Raw genomic sequence first — 21,023 nt, 5'->3', positions numbered from 1 at the left:
AATCGAAACATTTCCAATTAAACAATTATGGATATATGTTCTCTTTCACTTTCTTTATTTACCTTTTTTCATAGTTCTTTTCGGAAGTTTATCTAGTTTAATTTTTTTGTTATTTCTAACTTCGGCCATAATTTAAAATACTGATTTCTCCCTCTGATTCTAATCGACAAGTGCTCGAAATAAAATGTCGTCTCCAGTTTCGGCGATAAAGTGTAGAAGCACCGGTATTTTTTTACGATCTACCTCAGCGTAGTATAACCCCCCCTCCAATCACCCCATGTTAAGAACGGCTTTCGAGGTGGGGGAGGGGGTAATTCCGAAAGCCGTTATTAATATGAGGAGGTTTGAGGTGCTTATAATACGCAGGGGCACGTCGTACAACTTGACCAAGAGTTGTTTGAGAGCAGTGAACCTTGTTGCTGACACCCATTTCATAAATAACCCATTATTAAGGTTTAACCAAACAGTCTATGGCGATTCCAGAGTTCGACACAAAGTACACGAAGAAGGCTGAAGGTTGAATCATTATAACAACAACAAAGTTGAACAAACCAGTTCAAAAATTGTAAATATAAAGTACACGGGAAATATCAGTACATAAAATACAGTAATACATGGTAATTCTCATAGGAACTTATAAAACTTTTGACGTTCATTTAAGAACATTAAAATAGCGAATTATGAATTCTTAATAAAAATACATAACATATATGAAAGTTTGCAGTTTTGCTTAAATATGATCAAAATTTTATTAAATGTTAAAGAGATCTTGGAAGTCAGAGTGTCCTTTGCGGAGGACATAACGGGCACTTGGCAGACAAACGAGCGAGGTGATTATTTTTTCTATGAATAAATATATTAGGTAATAACCCCCTACCCCTTGTTTTCTATTATTAGAAAAAAGAAAACGTCTAAGAACACAAACGGTTATTACCGTTTTTAAGTTAGAAGGTTTTTAAAAATATTACTAAAATTTTATTTTAATTAGAAAATTATAAAGATACAAAATTTCAAACAGGTTAAAAATGATGAGGTTGGTCGGCCTCAAGGTCATAGTGATTTAATATATAAGAAAAAACATTAAAATAATCAATTTGAAGATACTTTAAATAATCAGTCAGAAAATTTAGTAATCTAAAGTAAATAAATAATGTTTACCAGATCGTAAAAGCCTCACTGCTTGCATGGTTGTAAAAAAAAGTGACGGTACCCAGCAAAGATGTTACTGTCCTAAAGATGGTGGCTACCTTGCGTGGCTGTGAAAAAACAAACTTTAATCCACTGTTTAGTAGCATTCCATTAATAAATTGAATAGAATTAGAATACTGCTATAACTATTTTTTAAATTAAATAATTCGTTATTTAATTAAAATTAAATAATTCAATTGTTAAATTAAAAGATAAAGGAAAAGTACGCAACTAATATGACGTCACGTGATTACACAATTCGATATAAACTGTCGTCTGCCGGCGAAGAAGACTTTTGTGTAAAAGTAAGAAAGGTAGAAATCTACGAAACCTTAAGGTATCAAGTAACAAAGCAAATTAAAATATTTTTTTAATGTATTAATCATGTTTATTGAAGATATAGATGTCAATTAATGTTTTGTTTGAAAAAAAAAAAAGACATTAAAATTGTTGTTTCTTATTTAGAATTTATAATCAAATTTAAAAAAAAAAAAACTGCAGAAAAATCGGTAAAACTATACAAACACCGTGACAGCGAATTAACCCTAACCCTAACCCCTAACTCTAACCCTAACCCTTACCCTAAACCTAACCCTAACCCTAACCCTAAACCCTAACCCTAACCCTAATCCTAACCCTAACCCTAACGCTGTCACGGTGTTTGTATAATAATACCGAAAAATCTTTATGATGTACGTACGTATCAGTGATACGTCGTATCACGGAACGGAAATGATTCCAAAAATCGCGTAAATTAGTAGTTTTATTTTTATGAAGAAACTCATTTTTAAACAATTTAAAGTGATTAATGTGAAATCGGTAGCATTACAAGGCTGATCTCGTAAGTTTGAATTGACTTATCTGCCCTTGTTTTGTTTTTTTCAAGATGACAACACGAGACAGTCCCTTTTTGCTTATTCATAAAACAACTTGATCAATTTTTGGTATCTTTGGAATATGACATTTTCGATCCATGCGTATAAGGTATACGATTTAACGGTTAGCTAGCGTATTTCCTAATTTTCTATGTGGCGATACCAGAACCTGTGACGGACGAAGCAAGACAGTATCTTCACTTGTTTTTTATTATTATTATTATTATTATTATTATTATTATTATTATTATTATTGTCATTCAGTATTTGTATTTTGAAGCGATTTATTGAATAAAAAAAAGGGCATTGTTGAAGAGTGCACAATAAAAAATAAGGTGCTAATACAGAGAGTGATCCGCGCTATTTTTTAAATCGTATTTCCATGTTTAATTAAAGTTTTATGATATGTTGTTTTTATTATTCAATTGTAAGGTTAAAGTACAGAGTAGGTACAAAACACCCTCTTCTCTCCATGTTAAGAATGGCTTTTTAAATAATAACGTTATTATTTCAGCACGGATCACTCTCTGCATGAGTACCAAAAAGAAAAAAATTATATACATAAAAATAACACAATTAGTTTTTATTTGCACTTTTAATAATACAATTAGTGCAAATAAAAATAGCCCAGTTAGCGCTGTAAATAGTTGCTGCTATCTCATATGAATAAGACACAACACAAATACTAACTTGAATGATTATTTTATTTTCAAGTTAACACTGCGAAACATTGGTAAGATACATTATGTAGCAGTTTTTATAAACGCGTGCGTACTGGACTTAGTCACATGAACTCTCTGACTGTTGTAGTTAAAAAGGGCACCCACACCTACCCTCGTCTCTCTGGACGATAGCAGGCGGTGGGGGACGAGTCAGCAAGCAGGACCACCCGGCGAGAGGAAGGCCAAAGAATCAGAATTGTCTCTTTTTCATTGTAGGGAAAGGAAGGTTTAATATAATGCAAAAGGGAATGGTAGTATTAATTTTGCTTTTGTGGCCTAAATCTTTGGTCAGTACAGAGAGGTACCCTGCCAGTAGACAGAGTGCTCATATATATGTATATATATATATATATATATATATATGTATATATGTATATTTTTATTTTTTTTATTTATTTATTTTAAAAAGAAATTTTTAATAATAAATGTATTCAGTATCTTTTTTCCATGTAACTCTCCTACTTGAAGTTCTTGTTTTTATCTCATGTTCCTGCACTATTTTGGGGAGTAAAATGTCGTTGTTTTTATTTTTGTTGATAGTTGTATTTTGCGTACATTTTTGCTTGTTTTCAATGTAAGGTTTCAAACGGTCTATTGAAACTTGTGTATGCGTGTTTGGGTTCGTTTCTATTAGGAAATATTTCGGTGTTCGTTCGAGTACAATGTAAGGACCTGAATAGGGTGCTTTTAATGGTTTTCGAACGCGGTCTATCCTAATCCAAACTTTATCACAGGTTTGAAGTTGATTTGGTACGTACGTTTTCTTTGTTGATTTATCTCTGTTTGAAAAGTCTGTCACATCAAATTTTTCCATAGTTTTGTGTAGTTCTCTTGTAAAATTTTGTGTAATTATTTCTGTATTTTCTGTACCAATCATTAGTTGTGGTAATAACATTTGTGTACCTGTGACCGCATAAAATGGGGAAAAATTAGAGTCGTTGGGCATACTTCGAATTCCTAAGAGGACTATTGGTAGAGCTGAAATCCAAGATTCTTTTCGGGCCATTATAGCTGCTTTAATAATTCTATGTGCTCTTTCTATAAGTCCGTTGCATTGCGGATGATAAGAAGTCGTTCGTAATCTATAGAATCCAATAATTTTTGACAATTCAAGGAATAGTTCGCTTTCAAATTGTGTGCCTCTGTCAGTTATGACATGCAGTGGAACACCAAAGCGAGTAATCCATGTGTCAACAAAAGCTTCTGCTACAGTTTGTGCTGTAATATCTGCTATAGGTTGTGCTTCTATCCATCGACTGGTTCGATCTATACATGTTAAAACATATCGACATGGGCTTGTATAAGGATTGTTGGCACGTTTTGCTGGGGGTAATGGTCCAACTATATCAATGTGTACGGTCTGGAATCTTGATGATGGTATTTCCAACGTTTGAATTGGTGATTTAGTATGTCTGTATATTTTTGCTTGTTGACAAGATGTGCATGATGCACATAATTCTTTAATTGTTTTATCCATATGTGGCCAGTAAAATCTAGCCTTAATCATTTTGATAGATGATTTTATTCCAAGATGTGATACTGAATGTAAGCTGTCGAAGATAGATTTCCGTAGTGTATATGGTACAAAAGGTCTAGGGTATGACATTGATGTATCACATAACACAAATTGATCTTTTCCATATAATGTGAATTTCTTTAAGTCTGGATAGGACTGTATTTCGGTGTCTCTTTTCTGTGCATCTGCGAGTGCAGGGAGGTCGTACATATCTATTTGTACAGCAAATGTTGGGCGAGATAAACAATCTGCAACTATATTTTGGTCACCCTTCACATGGGCAATATCTGAAATTAATTCTGTGATGATGGCTAGTTGTCTTTGTTGCCTATCTGATTTTGCAGGTTTTAGACTGTGAAATGCACCACATATTGGTTTATGGTCTGTCAGAAGCAATACTTTGCGACTTTCTATTATGTGGTGAAAGTGTAATACGGCCAAATATGCTGCTAAAAGTTCACGGTCGAAAGTGGAATATCTCGTCTGTGTTGCTGTGAGTTTTTTTGAGAAAAACCCTATTGGTACTGGGGTTCCATCGATGACTTGATGTAAGGCAGCACCTACTGCATCTTTGCTGCTGTCCGTTACTAGTTGATATTGGGTACAAGTTGGTTGAAGGTGGGGTAATTCTGTTAGGTTACCAAGTATTTTTGTCATAGTAGAGAAGGCTTCTTTTTCCGATGTATTTAAGGTGATTAAACCTTTCAGTGTTAGTCTCATTCTCTCAGATAGGGGTAAGACTAATTTTGCAAATCCTGGTATTAATTTCCTATAAAATCCTACCATACCCAGAAATCTGCGTAGGCTTTTTGCATCTTTAGGGCACGGAAAAGATTCTATTTCTTTAATTTTATTTGCAGTTGGTGTAATTCCTTTTGAATTGATTCTAAATCCTAGGAAGTCAAAAGATGTCACATTGAAGATGGATTTGGAAAGAGATATTTTTAGGCTGTTGTTTTCTAAGATTTGAAAAACTGTGTAGATATCTTGTTTGTGGGATTGTTCGTTTTCACTGAAGATCAATATGTCGTCTATATAAATGAAAACACAGTCGATATCTCGGAAAATTTTGTCCATAAATCTTTGAAATGTAGCCGCTGCGTTTTTTAGTCCAAACGGCATGTATTCATATTGATAGAGTCCCATCGGCGAGATTATGGCAGTTTTTGGAATATCATCGGGGTGCATCTTAATTTGATGATATGCCGAAATCAAATCAATTTTCGAAAATCGCTGTTTATCAGCGAGTTTAGCCGTAAAGGAGTTTATATTGGGGATGGGGTATCTATCACTTTTAGTGATGCTGTTTAAGGCGCGGTAGTCTCCACAACAACGATAGCCTCCACTTTGTTTGGGTACCAGATGTAGTGGGCTTGACCACTCGCTGTCTGAAGGGGTTATTACACCTTCGTTTGTCAAACGTTTAAATTCCTCTTTCGTCGCCGTCAGCTTTTCAGCGGACAGTTGTCTGGATTTAGCGAAGACTGGGGAGTGGCTGCCTGTGTCGATTCTGTGATAAACACCACAGTACTCACTGTTTTTGTTGGTGTGCGGAGAAATAATTTCTGGGTGTTTATCCAGGCTTTTTCTTATGAATACCGGCAGTTCTATTTCATTTATGACCACATTTACTGATGCTGCAGAATTTAACAGTAACTTTTTTTTGGTGGTAGTAACTGGGTCGTAAATTGTTCTATTTTTGCAGTCCACTGTAAGGCCAAATTTATTTAAAAAATCAAGTCCGAGGAGGGGATTGGTGATGTTTGCGATAACAAATGTCCAGGAAAATGATCTTCTCAAACTTGGTATCCCAATTTCGAGGTTAGCTTGGCCGTGGCATTCTATTTTCTCACCGTTGGCAGTGGTTAGCGATACTGGTGTTGGGTGTAATGTGACACCGTTTATCATGGCTGCTGGTATTATCGAGATACTTGCGCCTGTATCTACAATAAAGTTTAATGTTTTTGTCCCTAGTCTTGCTTTGACTTGTAGTAGTTGCGAACTCAAGGGGACGGACATGGCTTGCGCAACTAGTTTTCCGAGTCACTTGGTGTGGGTGTGGGTGGGCGTGAGCTTGGTAACATTTTTATGTTTCGCTTCCCTGGCCATTTGCACCAGGGTTTGCAGGTTCTGGCTTGTTCTGCGAAGTAAATATGTGCTCTACATATCCTTGTCCTTTGTTCGGGGAAAAATGGTTTAACACCTATCGGTATCCGAACGTTGCTCTTGTTTTTGTCAATATGTTGAGATTGCTGAGCGGTAAACGCTGTTGCATTTATATTATTTAACAAGGGCATTAGTTCGTCCGCTAGTTTTCCTAGCTGAGATGGGTTTAATTCTTTCTGTGAGGCAATGACCGGGGAAATTGTTGCGGGTAAGGCTTGTAAAAATTTATGAAGAACAATCTCTTCGCCAATACCTATTCTTTTTGCAATAGACAGCATCTCTTGAAGATAAGCGGAAGGGCAGCCAGTTATAGTGTTAGTTGACATTAGTTTGTCGAGCAATTCCGGCTTGGTCCTTTCGTGGGACTCAATTAAGGAGCATTTTAGTTCCTCATATTTCCTGCCTTCTAAAATATTTATCGGTATTTTAGCTACCACTTCTGCAGGCAGTGATGATATGACGGCGTAAAATTTGGTTGTTGAAGCTGTTATGTTGCGTAGGTGGAATTGGGCTTCCAGAACGGAAAACCAGCCATTTACTGCCGTTTCCATAAATTCAGGAGTTTTTATGTTTATTTGTTGCACACTGGATTCTTCCATTTTCTTCCTTTCTTTTTTTTTTTTTTTTTTATATATATATGTGTGTGTATCTTGTCTTTTTTTTGTGTGTGTGTGTGTGTGTTGACTAGGAAGGAGGGGGGAAATATAGTATTGTTGTACTTACGTCGAAGGTTTTCTTTGAAACGTTTGCGACGAAAATGAGTAATCACTTGTATTTTCCTGAAGATTCCAAAGTGTGTTTCATTTCTTTTCGGTACGAGTCCAGTTTACGTTGTTCATTTCTTAGTGTAAAGTTCTTTTGATGAGGTGCAGTGTTCTTTAGGCGGGGTCACCATTGTAAATAGTTGCTGTTATCTCATATGAATAAGACACAACACAAATACTAACTTGAATGATTATTTTATTTTTAAGTTAACACTGCGAAACATTGGTAGGATACATTATGTAGCAGTTTTTATAAACGCATGTGTACTGGACTTAGTCGCATGAACTCTCTGACTGTTGTAGTTAAAAAGGACACCCACACCTACCCTCGTCTCTCTGGACGATAGCAGGCGGTGGGGGACGAGTCAGCAAGCAGGACCACCCGGCGAGAGGAAGGCCAAAGAATCAGAATTGTCTCTTTTTCATTGTAGGGAAAGGAAGGTTTAATATAATGCAAAAGGGAATGGTAGTATTAATTTTGCTTTTGTGGCCTAAATCTTTGGTCAGTACAGCGCCATGCAAAAAATTAGGGAAGATGTTAGCTGACTATAACCAATTTTTCTGTATTTCAGTTTTGTTTTTTTTAATAGGTTAATCTATATATCTATAAAAGTGAACGTGTCTGTCTGTCTGTCTGTCTGTCTGTGTACATTTTCCTATGCAATAACTCTGTCAATTTTCAGTCTACAAACTCGAAATTTGATATACAGGATACTGAGATTTGAGAAAATCTATGTGATCGGTTTTCGGCCAGAAATTTGGCTGTTAACGATTTGACCTTTGAGAACTCTACCAAACTCCTCCGACAATTTTGGGTCGAAACACTTGAAATTTTAGATATAGGTTCCTTGGACATGGATCTAACTTAATAACTTGATTTGAGCCCAAAACAATAAATGTTAAGGGATCATAATAGGGGTCAAAGTTAAAAAAATTTACCTTTTTTTTTTTTTTCTCAGCATACACCTCCAAACACCCGGGCAACGCCGGGCACCCACGCTAGTTCTAAATAAAAAGCAAATCATTGTTTTGCTTTAACTTACGATGGTTATGGTTAAATTCTATTTCAATTACGTAAATTATTTACAGTTATATGTGTTTGGGTACTATTCCCAAACATATTTTTTTTTTACTTAAAATCGCATTTTAGTAAAATAAATAAATAAATAATAAAAATTAATAATATGGTTGGGTTACCTCCTCTTCCATTGTAAGAATTTGCTTGGCCTTTTGGTCAAGATCAAAGTGTAGTATCTGTTCTTCAGATGTTGCACTTCATTTTCTTGTTCACTTTCGGTGGAGGAGAAATCCTTCACGACTGAGACAATTTTTATTTTTGTACCTTTTCTCCACGTTAAAAAACGACCCTGGTGTCTAACTCTGTCCCGTGGGGAGGCATAGTAAATAGGTACATATTTGTCTCCCTTTCAAAATTTGACGACTCCATATTGGATTTTTTTTTAATATGATAAGCTTACAATCACCGTTTCGCATAAACCAGTTGACTTCATATAATTAACTTCTTGATCAAATAGAAAATTCCCACTTTGTCATGGCTGCCATATCTGAAATTGGAAATTTCGACCAGTATTGACAGATAAACTAAGTATCTTGCATGGTAGGGAGGTAATTAAATATGATTAGAAAACGTTTTTGCTTTTTAAGCACCGTTTTGCCAATGCTGTTGTCGTTAAGTGTCATTCATTCATTCATTTTGAGTGAGTTAAATGATTATCGTTGGCATTTGTTTCCCTGATATATTTCTAGTTAGAATTCTTGGGTTTGTTTTACAATCTACAGAGATTCGAAAAAGTGGCCAAAAAATCAAATGTATAACAAATAAATGTTACCAAAGGCAAGATAAGCTACTCTTCTACCTATCTGGATGGATTTGTAGTGCTATTACTTATTGTAAAATGTTTATTCGACTAAAAAAAACAAAAAAAACCAAAAAAACAACTAATGTCAACCCATACACGAGCACAAAAAAAAAATGGTCGCGTAACAAATATATTGCAGCTATTTTTTTCTTGTGCTTGTGTACGGGTTAACATTAGTTGTATTTTGATCTGAACAAATCCTTTACATTATGTAAAAACACTAAAAACATATTCAGCTAGGTAGAAGAGTAACTTATCTTGCCTTTGGTAACATTTATTTGTTATATATTTGAGTTTTTTTTTTATTACTTTTTCGAATTTCTGTGGATTATAAAACAAACCTAAGTTATTTCTAGAAAGACATCAGATATTTATTAGCAGGGCAATGTGTAGGTTGCCAACATCCCTAAGTGAAAGTGTTTCTATGGAATGAACTGGATTCGAACTTGGCACGCCTAGGTTGTCAGTCCATGTCGTTAACCACTTAGCCACTGTAAACTCCCTGTTGTTATTGGGAAAGAGGGCCATATTGCTAAAATGGGGGTGGGTGGGTGCAGAATTGTTATTGAAATAAGCAACATTCAATGGAGTGCTGCACTGCTGCACTAGCAGTGTCAGAAATCGTCAGTAAGAATTTGCGGTAAACACTGGAATATTTAGACTTACTGTCTTTCGAAGCTTATAAATTCTTAAAAAATCTAATTCAAACCCTAACTTTTTTTTTATTAAAGGAGCAAAGACCAAAAATAAAAAAAAAGAACAGGTTTAATAGCAAATTATGCAATATTTGTTTTTTTTAAATCGGTTTTCCTTAAAAAAGATTTTAAAAAAAAGCAATAAAATTTTACTTCCTTCGATTATAAAAAATATATATAAATTTCAAAAACTTACTTACCTATAACAACTACTATTCGAGGAGTAGTTTAATTGTTCATTGTTAAGAATTTATCCATATTTATACTTATATTCCATGTCCTTTTTAAATAAAATACTTTTTTAAACAAGGATTGCAAACAAACGCGAACTCACATTTTTTAAAAACTTTTCAAATAAAGGGAGACAAGTCTGATGTCTGATTTTTATTTGCCTTTATATTCCGGTGCCTGAAAGGGACATAATTTATGTCTTTTTAATGCGTGCTGTAAACCAAATTTAGTATTTCTGTCCTCCGTACTTACAAACCGAATACATTTACTTATAAGTTTTTATTGTGAAACAAAAAACCAGTTGACCGATTTTTTAAATTATTTTTTTTATTCTCTTAATGAAATACATGAGTTTTTGATTGATATATTTTAATAATTCTTTATCGACTGATTTTTTTATATAAAAAAAAAGAAAACATTGAATGAAATAGAAAAAATTGTTGTAGGCATCCCATATTTACTTGACATTCTAAGCATAACATAAGCTTCCACTTAAGAAAAAACGTGTTTAAAAAAAAAAAGAAGGTTTTACACTTTGAACTTTACAGATAAATTTCCAAAAGACTATTCTTTTTTTGTTTTAAATTAGAATATTTTATTTATTGATCTTTTATCTTCAATTTGTGATATATAAAACTTTGGTACATAAATGGGGGGAGGGAATTAATAAAAAAACGTTTGTCCAAAATATTATATTTAGTTTATTGGAAAGAGCATAAAATTTCACATTGACCCTGAAAATATCTTAAAAATTGAACCAATAGAAAAATTTTGATAGATTTTTAAAGTTTAAAAATTGAAAAAAAATTAACTCTTAAAATTCAATTGATTTCGTTACGTAAAAAAATGGCTGCATTAAGGCGCGCCGGCACTTTATAAACACTGTTTTTTTTTAAATAAAAAAATAATATTTCTATTATTTTTTAAACAACTTTAATAGTTTATTTTGGAAGTATATTCCATAAAGAAAATAAACAACCCACTTTAAAAAGAGAAATTACAAGTTTTTTTATATTTTATTTGCAGTTTTGTGTGAGGGGTGTCAAAAATTCCCTCAAAATTCTCAAACACCTAAACTAGGTGGAACTTTCTATCATACCTGTCTCTTTTATTGAGGTATGCTGTTTTTTTTTTGTTTTTTTTTTTTTACTTCTTTCTTTTTTTCTTCTTATTAATACTAAAGCCGAAAACCAATTGAGGATAACAAGATTGTCAGTTTATAAAGAAGAACATTATCATAGACTCCTTTATAATTTTTTATTTTTTTAAATTTTTACAAAGGAGTAACCACTATTTACGGCCTGGAGGCCACTTGAGAATAAGGATTAATGAGTGTACGGGAGTCAATGGGAAAATATCGTAATAATCATTAGTAGTGGAAATTTGGTAAATTGGATTACTTAAGTGGAACGGCTCATCAAGAACTTGTTCACATTGGACTTGAAGACAACCATATTGTAGTCAGTTGGAAAACAGGAAAACAGAATAAAATAAAATAAAATGCAACACCCAAGAACAACAGCAACAGATAGCAATTCTATAAAGCCACCATTCACCCATGCTTGGAGTATTGTTGTCACGTATGGGGCAGTGCATCGTCCACTAGTTTCTCCCTCTTGAATACGCTGCAAAAGAGAATCTTTAACCCATGAACTCTTACATTCCAGCCCTTACAAGTACTCCTATAGAATGCGTACCAATGAACTTATTACACTTGTAACCCTTTAACATACCCCCCCCCCCCCCCCGCGATAAACATCAGATTCCTTTATAATAAAAAAAATAAAATAAAATGAAACACTCAAGAACAACACCACTAAATAACATTTAACTCGAACATGACATTTATTTTTTATTTTTTTACAAAGGAGTCACCACTTATCAAGGCCTGGAGGCCACTCGAGGATAAGGGTTAACGGATATACATTAGTCAATGGAATTATAGCATAGTAATAATAAGCAGTGAAGATTTTATAAATTGAATTACTTAGAGGGACGGTTCATCAAGAACTTGTTTACATTGGACGTCAAGACAATCAAATTGTAGTCAGCTGGAAAGCAGCCAAACGGAAGAGACTTCCACAGGCGTGCAGTTCTAAAAAAGAAGCTTTGTTCATGGAATCTATGTTTAGTTTTAGGCACAGATAAAGAGTGTGGGAAATTATTGATAGTGGCTTTGGCTAGACGAGTGTTTTTTGTGAAAGTTTGGTAAGGGAGGGAGGGCCATAGATTGAAGCTCAAACGAACACTTGCCATGAAAATAAAAACAGAGCAGAGAAAGGCTCGCAACATCTCTTCTGTGGGAAAGAAGTTGCATGGAAAAGAAAAGGGAATCCCCCACTAAGCTACAAAGTCTATTTTGAACTCTATCAAGGCAGAGTAAGTCTTTTCTAACAGCTCCTGCCCAGATGTGGTAACAGTACTCCATCATTGGCCGTACCTAGCTTTTATATAGGTAGAGAATTGCATTAGGAGTGAGATATCTACTGGAGCAGTAGAAGGATCCTACCATTTTTCCAGCGGCCTTGGCAATGGATTTGATGTATGCATTCCATTTTAGATCAGGAGTAAAGGTCAAGTCCAGAAGCTTGTCAAAATATGGAGCCTCCCCAAGACGAGAGCCATTCATTTCAATTGATGCCAGATGAGGATCAGAGTGGTGATGATGTAAAGGTAGGAGCTTGGTTTTCGTAGTTTTATTTAACATATAGTTTTTTTTTTTTTATGACTGGTGTGAAGTATTAACTCTCTTTTGCCTGGTAATCTGTTACAAAATTAGGAAAGGGTTAATGTTCATCAAAATGGAATTAAAATCCATTATATTTTTTGCATTAGAGTAGACCTAGAGATGTTTTGGAATAGATATATAGACATATAAATCTATGTCTAGATAAAAGAGAAAGATTTAGAGAAAGTCATACATTGCTACTTGCATAAATAGAAATCCCTTGATAAGATATTTATCCATTAGTGTGAATCATCTCAGCACGTATATTTTCGGGTAAATAATTTTTACATCTCGTGATGGACTTAGAAGAACAGGTGTTTCTCACTAAACTGATTTGATTTTTCCTGCATACTGTATTTACAATCGAAATTACAATGCTCCTGGCCTGTTTACTGTACTCATATGTGTGAAGTAAAAAATTATTCCCCATAGAATTCACCTGACTTTGGGACAAAGCATGCAGTGAGCATTCCACCATCTGCTTGCGAATATAAAACGATGTTTCTTTAGATCTAGCGTCTATTTTAAAACTTGAAATAATTTCAATTGAGTTATTTCCCTTTAAACATGAGGTGTCTTAAATAAGTTTTTAGACTTTTTTCGTGTGACCGCTTTTATTGATGATGCACACATGAAACTCTAGTCCTCTTCGAAGTAATCTCCTCCAGCTGCAATGCACTTGTTGTACCATTCCAACAACTTCTGGAAGGCCCCATGGATGTCCTCTTGTATGAGCATCTCAATGACCCTCGTCACAACCGCTTTCATCTCCTCAATTGTCTCATAGCAACAGGCTCTAAGTTTTTCCTTGAGCTTTGAGATTAATCAAAATTCAGGGTGAGGAACTGTCTTCATGCCCATCTTGGTCAAATAATCTGATCTTCTCTGAGCACTCTTGGAACAAACTTTGTGTAAATCTTCCAAATCTTCAGTTCCTTGCGAATAATTGTGTGTACAGTTCCCACACTGACATCAAACTGTACACTTATTGTCTCTATAGGCACACGGCTGTCCTTATCCATGGAATTCTCAATTTGGCCAATCAACTCTGGTGTTCTGTTCTTACTCCTCCCATACCTCTCATCATCCCTCACAGACTTCTTGCCTTCCTTGAATCTCTTATGCCACTCAAAAACTGATGCTTGATTCATGTGAGATGGTCCAAAAGCAGTCTGAAGAATTCCATACGTTTCTGTGGCATTTTTTCCAAGTTTAAGGCAGAATTTTATTACATATCGTCCTAACGTACAGAGGGCAATTTTGAAATTCACCAGCTGTGACAATCAAGCTTTAGTAGGGTGTATTCCAATTCCTGCTGTAGCTGTTCATTTGAACCTGAAATCATAAAAATTGGTCAATGATCTCATAATATGTTTAGCAGTAGCATACTTAATTTTCAAGAGTTTATGACAATTTTAAATGCGTGTATGAAAAAAAAAAAAAAGCGAAATAATGATTTGCTGCACGCTGGATGATGAACAATATTATGAGATGCACAGAATTTGATTACTTATAAAGACAGCTCAACAAGTATTTGCTGACAGTGAACTTGAAGACACCATGTTACAGTCAGTAGGGAAGCAATCCTGTGATATTGTATTTCATGGAAAGTTCTTGGAAAGAAACTCTGTTCATTGAAAATTGATTTTAGATACACAGAAAAAGAAAGGAAAGTTTTGTTTTTTTTACAGTGCTGGTAGTTGGACGAGTTTTTGCAGTGAATGTTTTTACAAACAAGAGAGCCAATGATTTGTGTCTTCAGTAAAAAATGGCTGATTGCATTCAATGCTACCAAGATTAAACTGCTTTCCTGTAATAATTATAAGAAACCTTTCTGACCATCGATTGCCCTGACTTCTAGCATCCTACTCAAGAGGTTAACATTCAAACCTCTCAGCCTAACATTCACATGTAATATGAAATGAAATAATTGAATAGAAGGTACTGCCAAGACTGCTGCAAAGAAGGTGGGCTCTCTATATTGGGCTAAGAAACTTTTCATACTTGCCGGTATCCTACATCACTATAAAGCCACCATTCACCCATGCTTGGAATATTGTTGTCACATATGTGGTGGTGCACCAACCACTAGTCTCGCCGTTTTGAATATGCTGCAAAAGAGAATCTCTAACCCAATAGGTTTCACACTGTGTTACAAGTATTTCCACAGAATGCATAACAAAGAACTTACAACACTTGTATCTCCTCAACGTAAATACCTCCACCCGATAAACCTGACAAATAGCAAAATCCCACCCCTTTGCTATAGAGGTCTCCAGATGTGAGAAAATTTTCTAATAGCTCTAACGGCTTTTTTTTTGTAATTTGTAATTCCTTTCCTGCACCCTGTTTTCTTTGATTGCTTTCCTTTGTAATTCCTTCTCTTCTCCCTGTTTCCCAACTCTACCAGAAATTTAAATGTAATGTGATATAATAAAAAATATCTTGCTGCACTACTCCCCACTTAGGATGCATCCGCCCCCCCCCCGTTTAATCTGACCCCTAATTTACATTCGCTCCTTATATATCAGTGACAATATGTTTTGTTTGGCAAAGTATAAAAAAAAGGGTTTGTATTACTGTAGGGGAAGTCGGGGTAAGTTGAGCATAGGGGTAAGTTGAGCCATCCCCTTTTAACCACAATTGACTAAGCCAATCCAAGTTTGTATGCAATCTATAAACAACTGATCACGTAACTTTAACCTCCACCATTTTGTTTTGTTGAACCAATATCGGAGGTTGATGCAGTAAAAGAAAATCAGATTTCGTGCCAAAAAAGTAAAATAAAGCGTTTCAGGGGTGAATGCATGTTTCTTGTGTGTAGTAATAGTTTGATTAGATATAATATGTGGTAGTTGTTTGTTCAATTACTTGCCTTCATACCTGTAAAAGATCTTTACATTCACCACACATGAGATGCATGCATTTGAACAGACAATTCAATGAGGTCAGACTGGGGTAAGTTGAGCCAATGCTAATGGGGTAAGTTGTGCCACTGGCTCAACTTGCCCCATATGTCTTTTTACACGTTTTCAAGAAACAGATGAATGTGCAACCACATCAGTAGGCCTGTTATAGAGTGAATTCAAAATGTATGTTGTGTAAGTTACATGCTCTACTTGTATAAGAATTAGATCTATGGCTTACCTGGTAAATGTTTAAGATGTGTAAGCCGTGCTTGGATAGGAATTTGCATGCTGTACAGGCGCTTTGTTATTCTAATAATAATAATAATTTTTATTATTACTATTATCATTATTATTTTTAACATTATTATTATTATCATTGTAGAATCAAGAATGCACTTACCTCCCCTCTCCACCATTATGGACTAGCCTACAATTAGTCAGGCATGGTGGGTTATTCCATTTGGAGGCGCCTGATTGGCTAAACATGCCAGGAGAGGCAGGTGCCTCTCTACAAATGCCAGCTGTTCTGGCATTCATTGTTCAATGTTTCAGACTTATGCCAGGAACTCCACTGAATCAACTAGTTCACTCTAGTAATATTCTACATCATTATCGGATTTATTGTGTTAACTTCATTTTTCTTTTTTGTGTGTTTCACAGAAAAAAGCCCACCAGACATGCGCCACTATGCGCGAAAGACGAATCGTGGACAAACTCCTACATACGTTATGGAACGGGCTGCTGCCACTGTTACTGGAGGTCAGAGTGTGAGGAGTGCTGCAAAGGACTTTAACATTGATCGAATGACACTGAAGTGGTACATGGACAAACAGGACAGTCAACCAGCAGGGACTGTTTAGACACCTGTTTCCTTATGGCAATTGGTTTTTAGTCCTGAAATGGAAAGGGATTTGGCTGACCACGTGAAACAATTGTCAGACATGTTTCATGGTTTGTCATTGAGAAGATATCGCACACTGGCATATGAGTTTGCTAAAAAAAACTCAATCTGCCACCAAGTTGGGATCGTGAGAAAAAAGCAGGACATGATTAGTGGTTAGGCTTCAAGAAGCGCCGGAACCTGGCAATTAGAGTGACAGAAGTAACATCTTTTAGGCGTGCCACAGCCTTCAACCGCCCAGTTGTTGATAAATTTTTCAACAACTTGAGTCAGATAATGGACAAGTACAAGTTCTCACCAAGTGACATTTACAACACTGATGAGACTGGGTGCACCACCGTTCCAAACCCTCGAGCCGTTGTCACAGAAAAAGGAAAGAAGCAAGTTGGTTCAATCACCTCCGCTGAACGCGGGGAATTGGTAATGGTGGTGTACACTGTGAGTGCAATTGGATCAGTCGTGCCTCCTCTGTTCATCTTTCCCAGAATCCACTACAGAGATCACTTCATCAGAGGTGGACCAACACAGTGCATAGGGAGGGCAACACGAAGTGGCTGGATGAATGAAGAGGTGTTTGTGGAATATTTAAATCACATCATCAAGCACACCAGATGCTCACCAGGAAAGAAAATCCTCTTAATCCTCGACAACCATGACACACATTTCTTTGAATGTTGTGAACACAGCAAGATCTCATGGCGTTGTCTTACTGACCATTCCACCACACACTTCCCATCGTCTCCAGCCGCTCGACTGGTCAGTGTATGGACCCTTCAAAACAGCGTACAACAGAGCCATGGATGGGTGGCTACGATCCAATCCAGGGAAAACTAACAATATATGAAATCCCAGCTCTAGTGAACCAAGCCCAGATGATTGCCATGACACCATTGAACTTTGCTGCTGGATTCCAAGCCTCGGGCATTCATCCATTTAACCGGGACATCTTTAGTGAAATTGACTTTTCCCCTTCTCTTCCAACTGACTGTGAGCAAAATAGGGCTGCAGAAAGCCTTGAGGCAAATTCTACTGTGGAAGATGCAGGACCATCAGGTGAGGTTCCTGGAGCAGTCTTACCCGTGCACAGTGATGATGTCCGATCACAAAAACAGCAAGAAGATGATCTTATGCAACCATCCGCATCTGGGTCTTGTGTTTCATCTAGCTCACATGATGTCATGCATCGTCCATAAATTTCACCATCTGTAATTCAGCCATTTCCGAAAGCAGCGCTAAGAAAGGCAAGAAGAGGTGGTCACGAAAAGGGCAGCTCAAAGATTTTGACTGACAGCCCTGAACGGCAGAAGCTGATAGCCCTTTCTGAAAATAGAAAGAGGAGCTTATTAACAAAAACAAAGCAGTGTTTGTTCAATGCTGGTGGGAAAAAGTCATGTCCCCCGAGATCTAAAACCCCATGTTCAAGTGACACTGATGATTCAGATTTTGAATTTGATGATGTGTCATCAGATAGTGATGGTGATATTGACCTGGATAGCCCAATAATCGAAGGTGACTTTGTGGTTGTCAAATGTGCTGGCAAATCACGAACTGTGAACTATATTGCCCGGGTTGACACTCTTAACGGGGAGGACTTTGAGTTTGAAGGTGTTTTCCTTCAAAAAGTTGCTGGGAAGGTAGGAACGGACAAGCCTGTGTTTGTTCCAAACCCAAAGGATGAAGCGGGTTTCAATGCAGATGTTGTTTACAAGCTGCCACAGCCAAATAGTGTTGGCAGTTCTGTCCGTTGTTCTAGCCAGCTCGTTTTCAGCTGTGACTTGTCACAGTGGTAACTTCATTAACTTACTTTCAGATATATGTTTCAAATTTTGTGCTGGTTCATTCGCTGTAATTTACATTTTTACTTCATTATTATAATTTGTTTTATAACCACAGCAACAATTTGAGGCTTGTTCTTTCTTTATTTGCAACACATTTTTGCGTGGCACAACTTACCCATGTGTGGCACAACTTACCCCAGAGGTTGGATCAACTTGCCCATGGTCGGGGCAAGTTGAGCCATTTGATATGTATTTTTGTAAAGCACATGGTCGGTTTAGGTGTACTAGCAGAAAACTGCAACTTGTTTCAAAATGTTCCCAAATAAAAGAATTTTATAATAATACACTCATCTTTGCAAAATAATTAGTCGTTTGGGTTCTGAAGAGCCAAAATGGAAAATTGGCTCAACTTACCCCGACTTCCCCTACACATAGATTCGAAAAAGTTGTCAAAAAACAAATATATAACAAATAAATGTTATCAAAGGCAAGATAAGTTACTTTTCTACCAAACTGGATATACTTTTTGTGTTTTTATTCAATGTAACATATTTATTCAGCTCGAAAAACATACAGTGTTTACCGATGTATTGGAAAATTCAAGATGGCGTATCACACCCTCTTTAACACCGTAAGTTTGGGAAAAAGTGTTATAAATAAAAAACTATACAAAATACTATTAAAAACCCGCCGAATATATGTCAGCCTATGTCACGGTAACATATATTGAGCGAGTTTTTAACAGTATTTTAACCGGTTTTTTATTTATAACACCTTTTCCCAAACTTACCGTGTTAAAGAGAGAATCAGACGCCATCTTGAATTTTCGAATACATCGGTAAACACTGTATGTTTTTCGAGCTGAATAAATATGTTACATTGAATAAAAACACGAAAAATATATCCAGTTTGGTAGAAAAGTAACTTATCTTGCCTTTGATAACATTTATTTGTTATATATTTGTTTTTTGACAACTTTTTTGAATCTATGTGTACAGTAATACAAACCCCAAAAAATTTTTTATGTCTGGCTATGAAAGAAAAATGAGTGATGTTTTTGCACAATCATGGCATGATAGCTTCATCTGCAATAGATTTGAGGAAGCTAAATAAATTAATGGCACGTGAAGCATCTGCCTTTCTTTCTCATTTTATTTAAATCTTTTTTTTTTTTTAATTCTTTTTAACCCCAAACAAGGCATATTGCTACTTGGAACATAAGGGATTAATATTTGGGAATATAAGGGACTGAAGAGAGTTCAATAGCAGGATGACTGTTCACATTACATTTAAATTTCAACAGGTTGATACAGTCAGAGAAGTAGGATTCAAAGAAGGAATTCCAAAGTTTAGCAATCCTTTGAACAAAACTATAGTGACGTCAACAGTGAAGAGATGGGGTTTTGTTGCTTGTTGGGTTAGTCGGGAGTATGTACTATTTCATCAGAGCACGTTCCATTAAAATACTTATAAAATAGGCACAGGGATGCAGCATTGCAGTGATGGAACAGAAGTTGAGCTTGGCAGATAGTGTGGGACCTATTAGATTTGAGACTCGTTTTTTTTGGACCCTGTCTAAGAGCGAGAGAATAGTGGTAGATGCACCAGCACGTATGTAGCAACAATTCTTCATGCATTTTACGAATTATTTGTATTTTTAAGGATAGTTGATTGTTTAGTGCATTAAATCCATTTGATTCTCTGCTCATAGCCTTCTTTTTGAAACCCTTTTGTTAAAATTCTTTTAAAATATGTATTTGAAAAAAAAACAAAAAAAAAAAACTTTCATTTATCTACCTTTTTATAACTTTTATATAAGTGAGTTTATAGATGAACAGTAGTTGAATTGTATCTGTCACAAAATTGTTGCTCTCTGTGTAAAAGAGTATGTATGGGCGCATGTGAAAATATCAGCAGCAGGCAAAGGATAGCTGGTTAGCGAAAATATTAGCAGCAGCAGCCGTTAAAGCATGTATGCAAATGTGTGCAAAGAGAGAAAAATACACCACATGGTCGAGGAGAGAAGCGAGTTGCATGCTGGGCAAGATGGATATATGTGTTGAGGGCGAGAAAGCACTGGCTGGAGCTGTGTACAGTGGCGAGGAAACAGAGGCTTTTAAAAAGCACATGTGTGTGTGAAAAGACCTTGGAAAGATAATGAAATGCGTTGTTTTTGAAGAACCAAGAATAAATGCATTTCATTTGCACTTTAAAAAAAATGCTGAGTTGAAGTTTTATTTCTTTCCAGTTTTGTTTGTTTGTTCATTTGCAACCATATCCATGTTATATTATATATTTATTTTGGATGCCGCAACCACGCCTTTTACAAAAAAAGGCATCAAGATGAAATAAAAAAGAAAGAAAAATAAATGTTACCACAGTAGCAGTTGCAAAAGAGGGATGTAAAAACACCGCAGGTCGATAATAGAGAACTTGAAGAAAAACAAAAGGGATATTGCACTAATCAGTGAGTCAGTTATTTACGTTTTTGCTTCTTGTCTGCTCACTTTTGAATTTTTATCGGGTTGTCGCAGTCATAATTTTGCTGCTCAAGGCTGTTTGGTGGGGACAGTGGTTTACCGTCAATGTTGTTTTAGTGTTAAAGACGAATGTTCTAGTTAATGGGTTATGATAAGGGATATTATTTCAGACTCATTTTAATGTAGAAAA

At 35.7% G+C, this 21,023-nt stretch overlaps 2 protein-coding genes across 2 annotated transcripts in view; one reads left to right on the top strand and one right to left on the bottom strand.

Moving 5' to 3' along the window:
- Positions 1–1,278, bottom strand: part of LOC145263200 (ATP synthase subunit b, mitochondrial-like) — a 30,181-nt gene extending 28,903 nt beyond the window's left edge. The window contains exon 1 of the mRNA XM_080120267.1: positions 1,159–1,278. Coding sequence (XP_079976393.1) covers positions 1,159–1,186 — 28 coding nt within the window. The 5' untranslated portion in view covers positions 1,187–1,278. The remainder of the gene's footprint in view (positions 1–1,158) is intronic.
- A 171-nt stretch (positions 1,279–1,449) lies between these two features.
- Positions 1,450–21,023, top strand: part of LOC145263198 (uncharacterized) — a 208,543-nt gene continuing 188,969 nt past the window's right edge. Inside the window, exon 1 of the mRNA XM_080120265.1 lies at positions 1,450–1,525. The gene's annotated coding sequence lies outside the window, so the exon portion shown is untranslated. The remainder of the gene's footprint in view (positions 1,526–21,023) is intronic.

Source organism: Euprymna scolopes, chromosome 38, assembly GCF_053919585.1.
Source record: "Euprymna scolopes isolate OS-2025 chromosome 38, ASM5391958v1, whole genome shotgun sequence".
NCBI classification, from domain to species: domain Eukaryota; kingdom Metazoa; phylum Mollusca; class Cephalopoda; order Sepiida; family Sepiolidae; genus Euprymna; species Euprymna scolopes.
The sequence above is the reverse complement of the archived record's forward strand: the minus strand, read 5'-3'. Positions and strand labels throughout refer to the sequence as shown.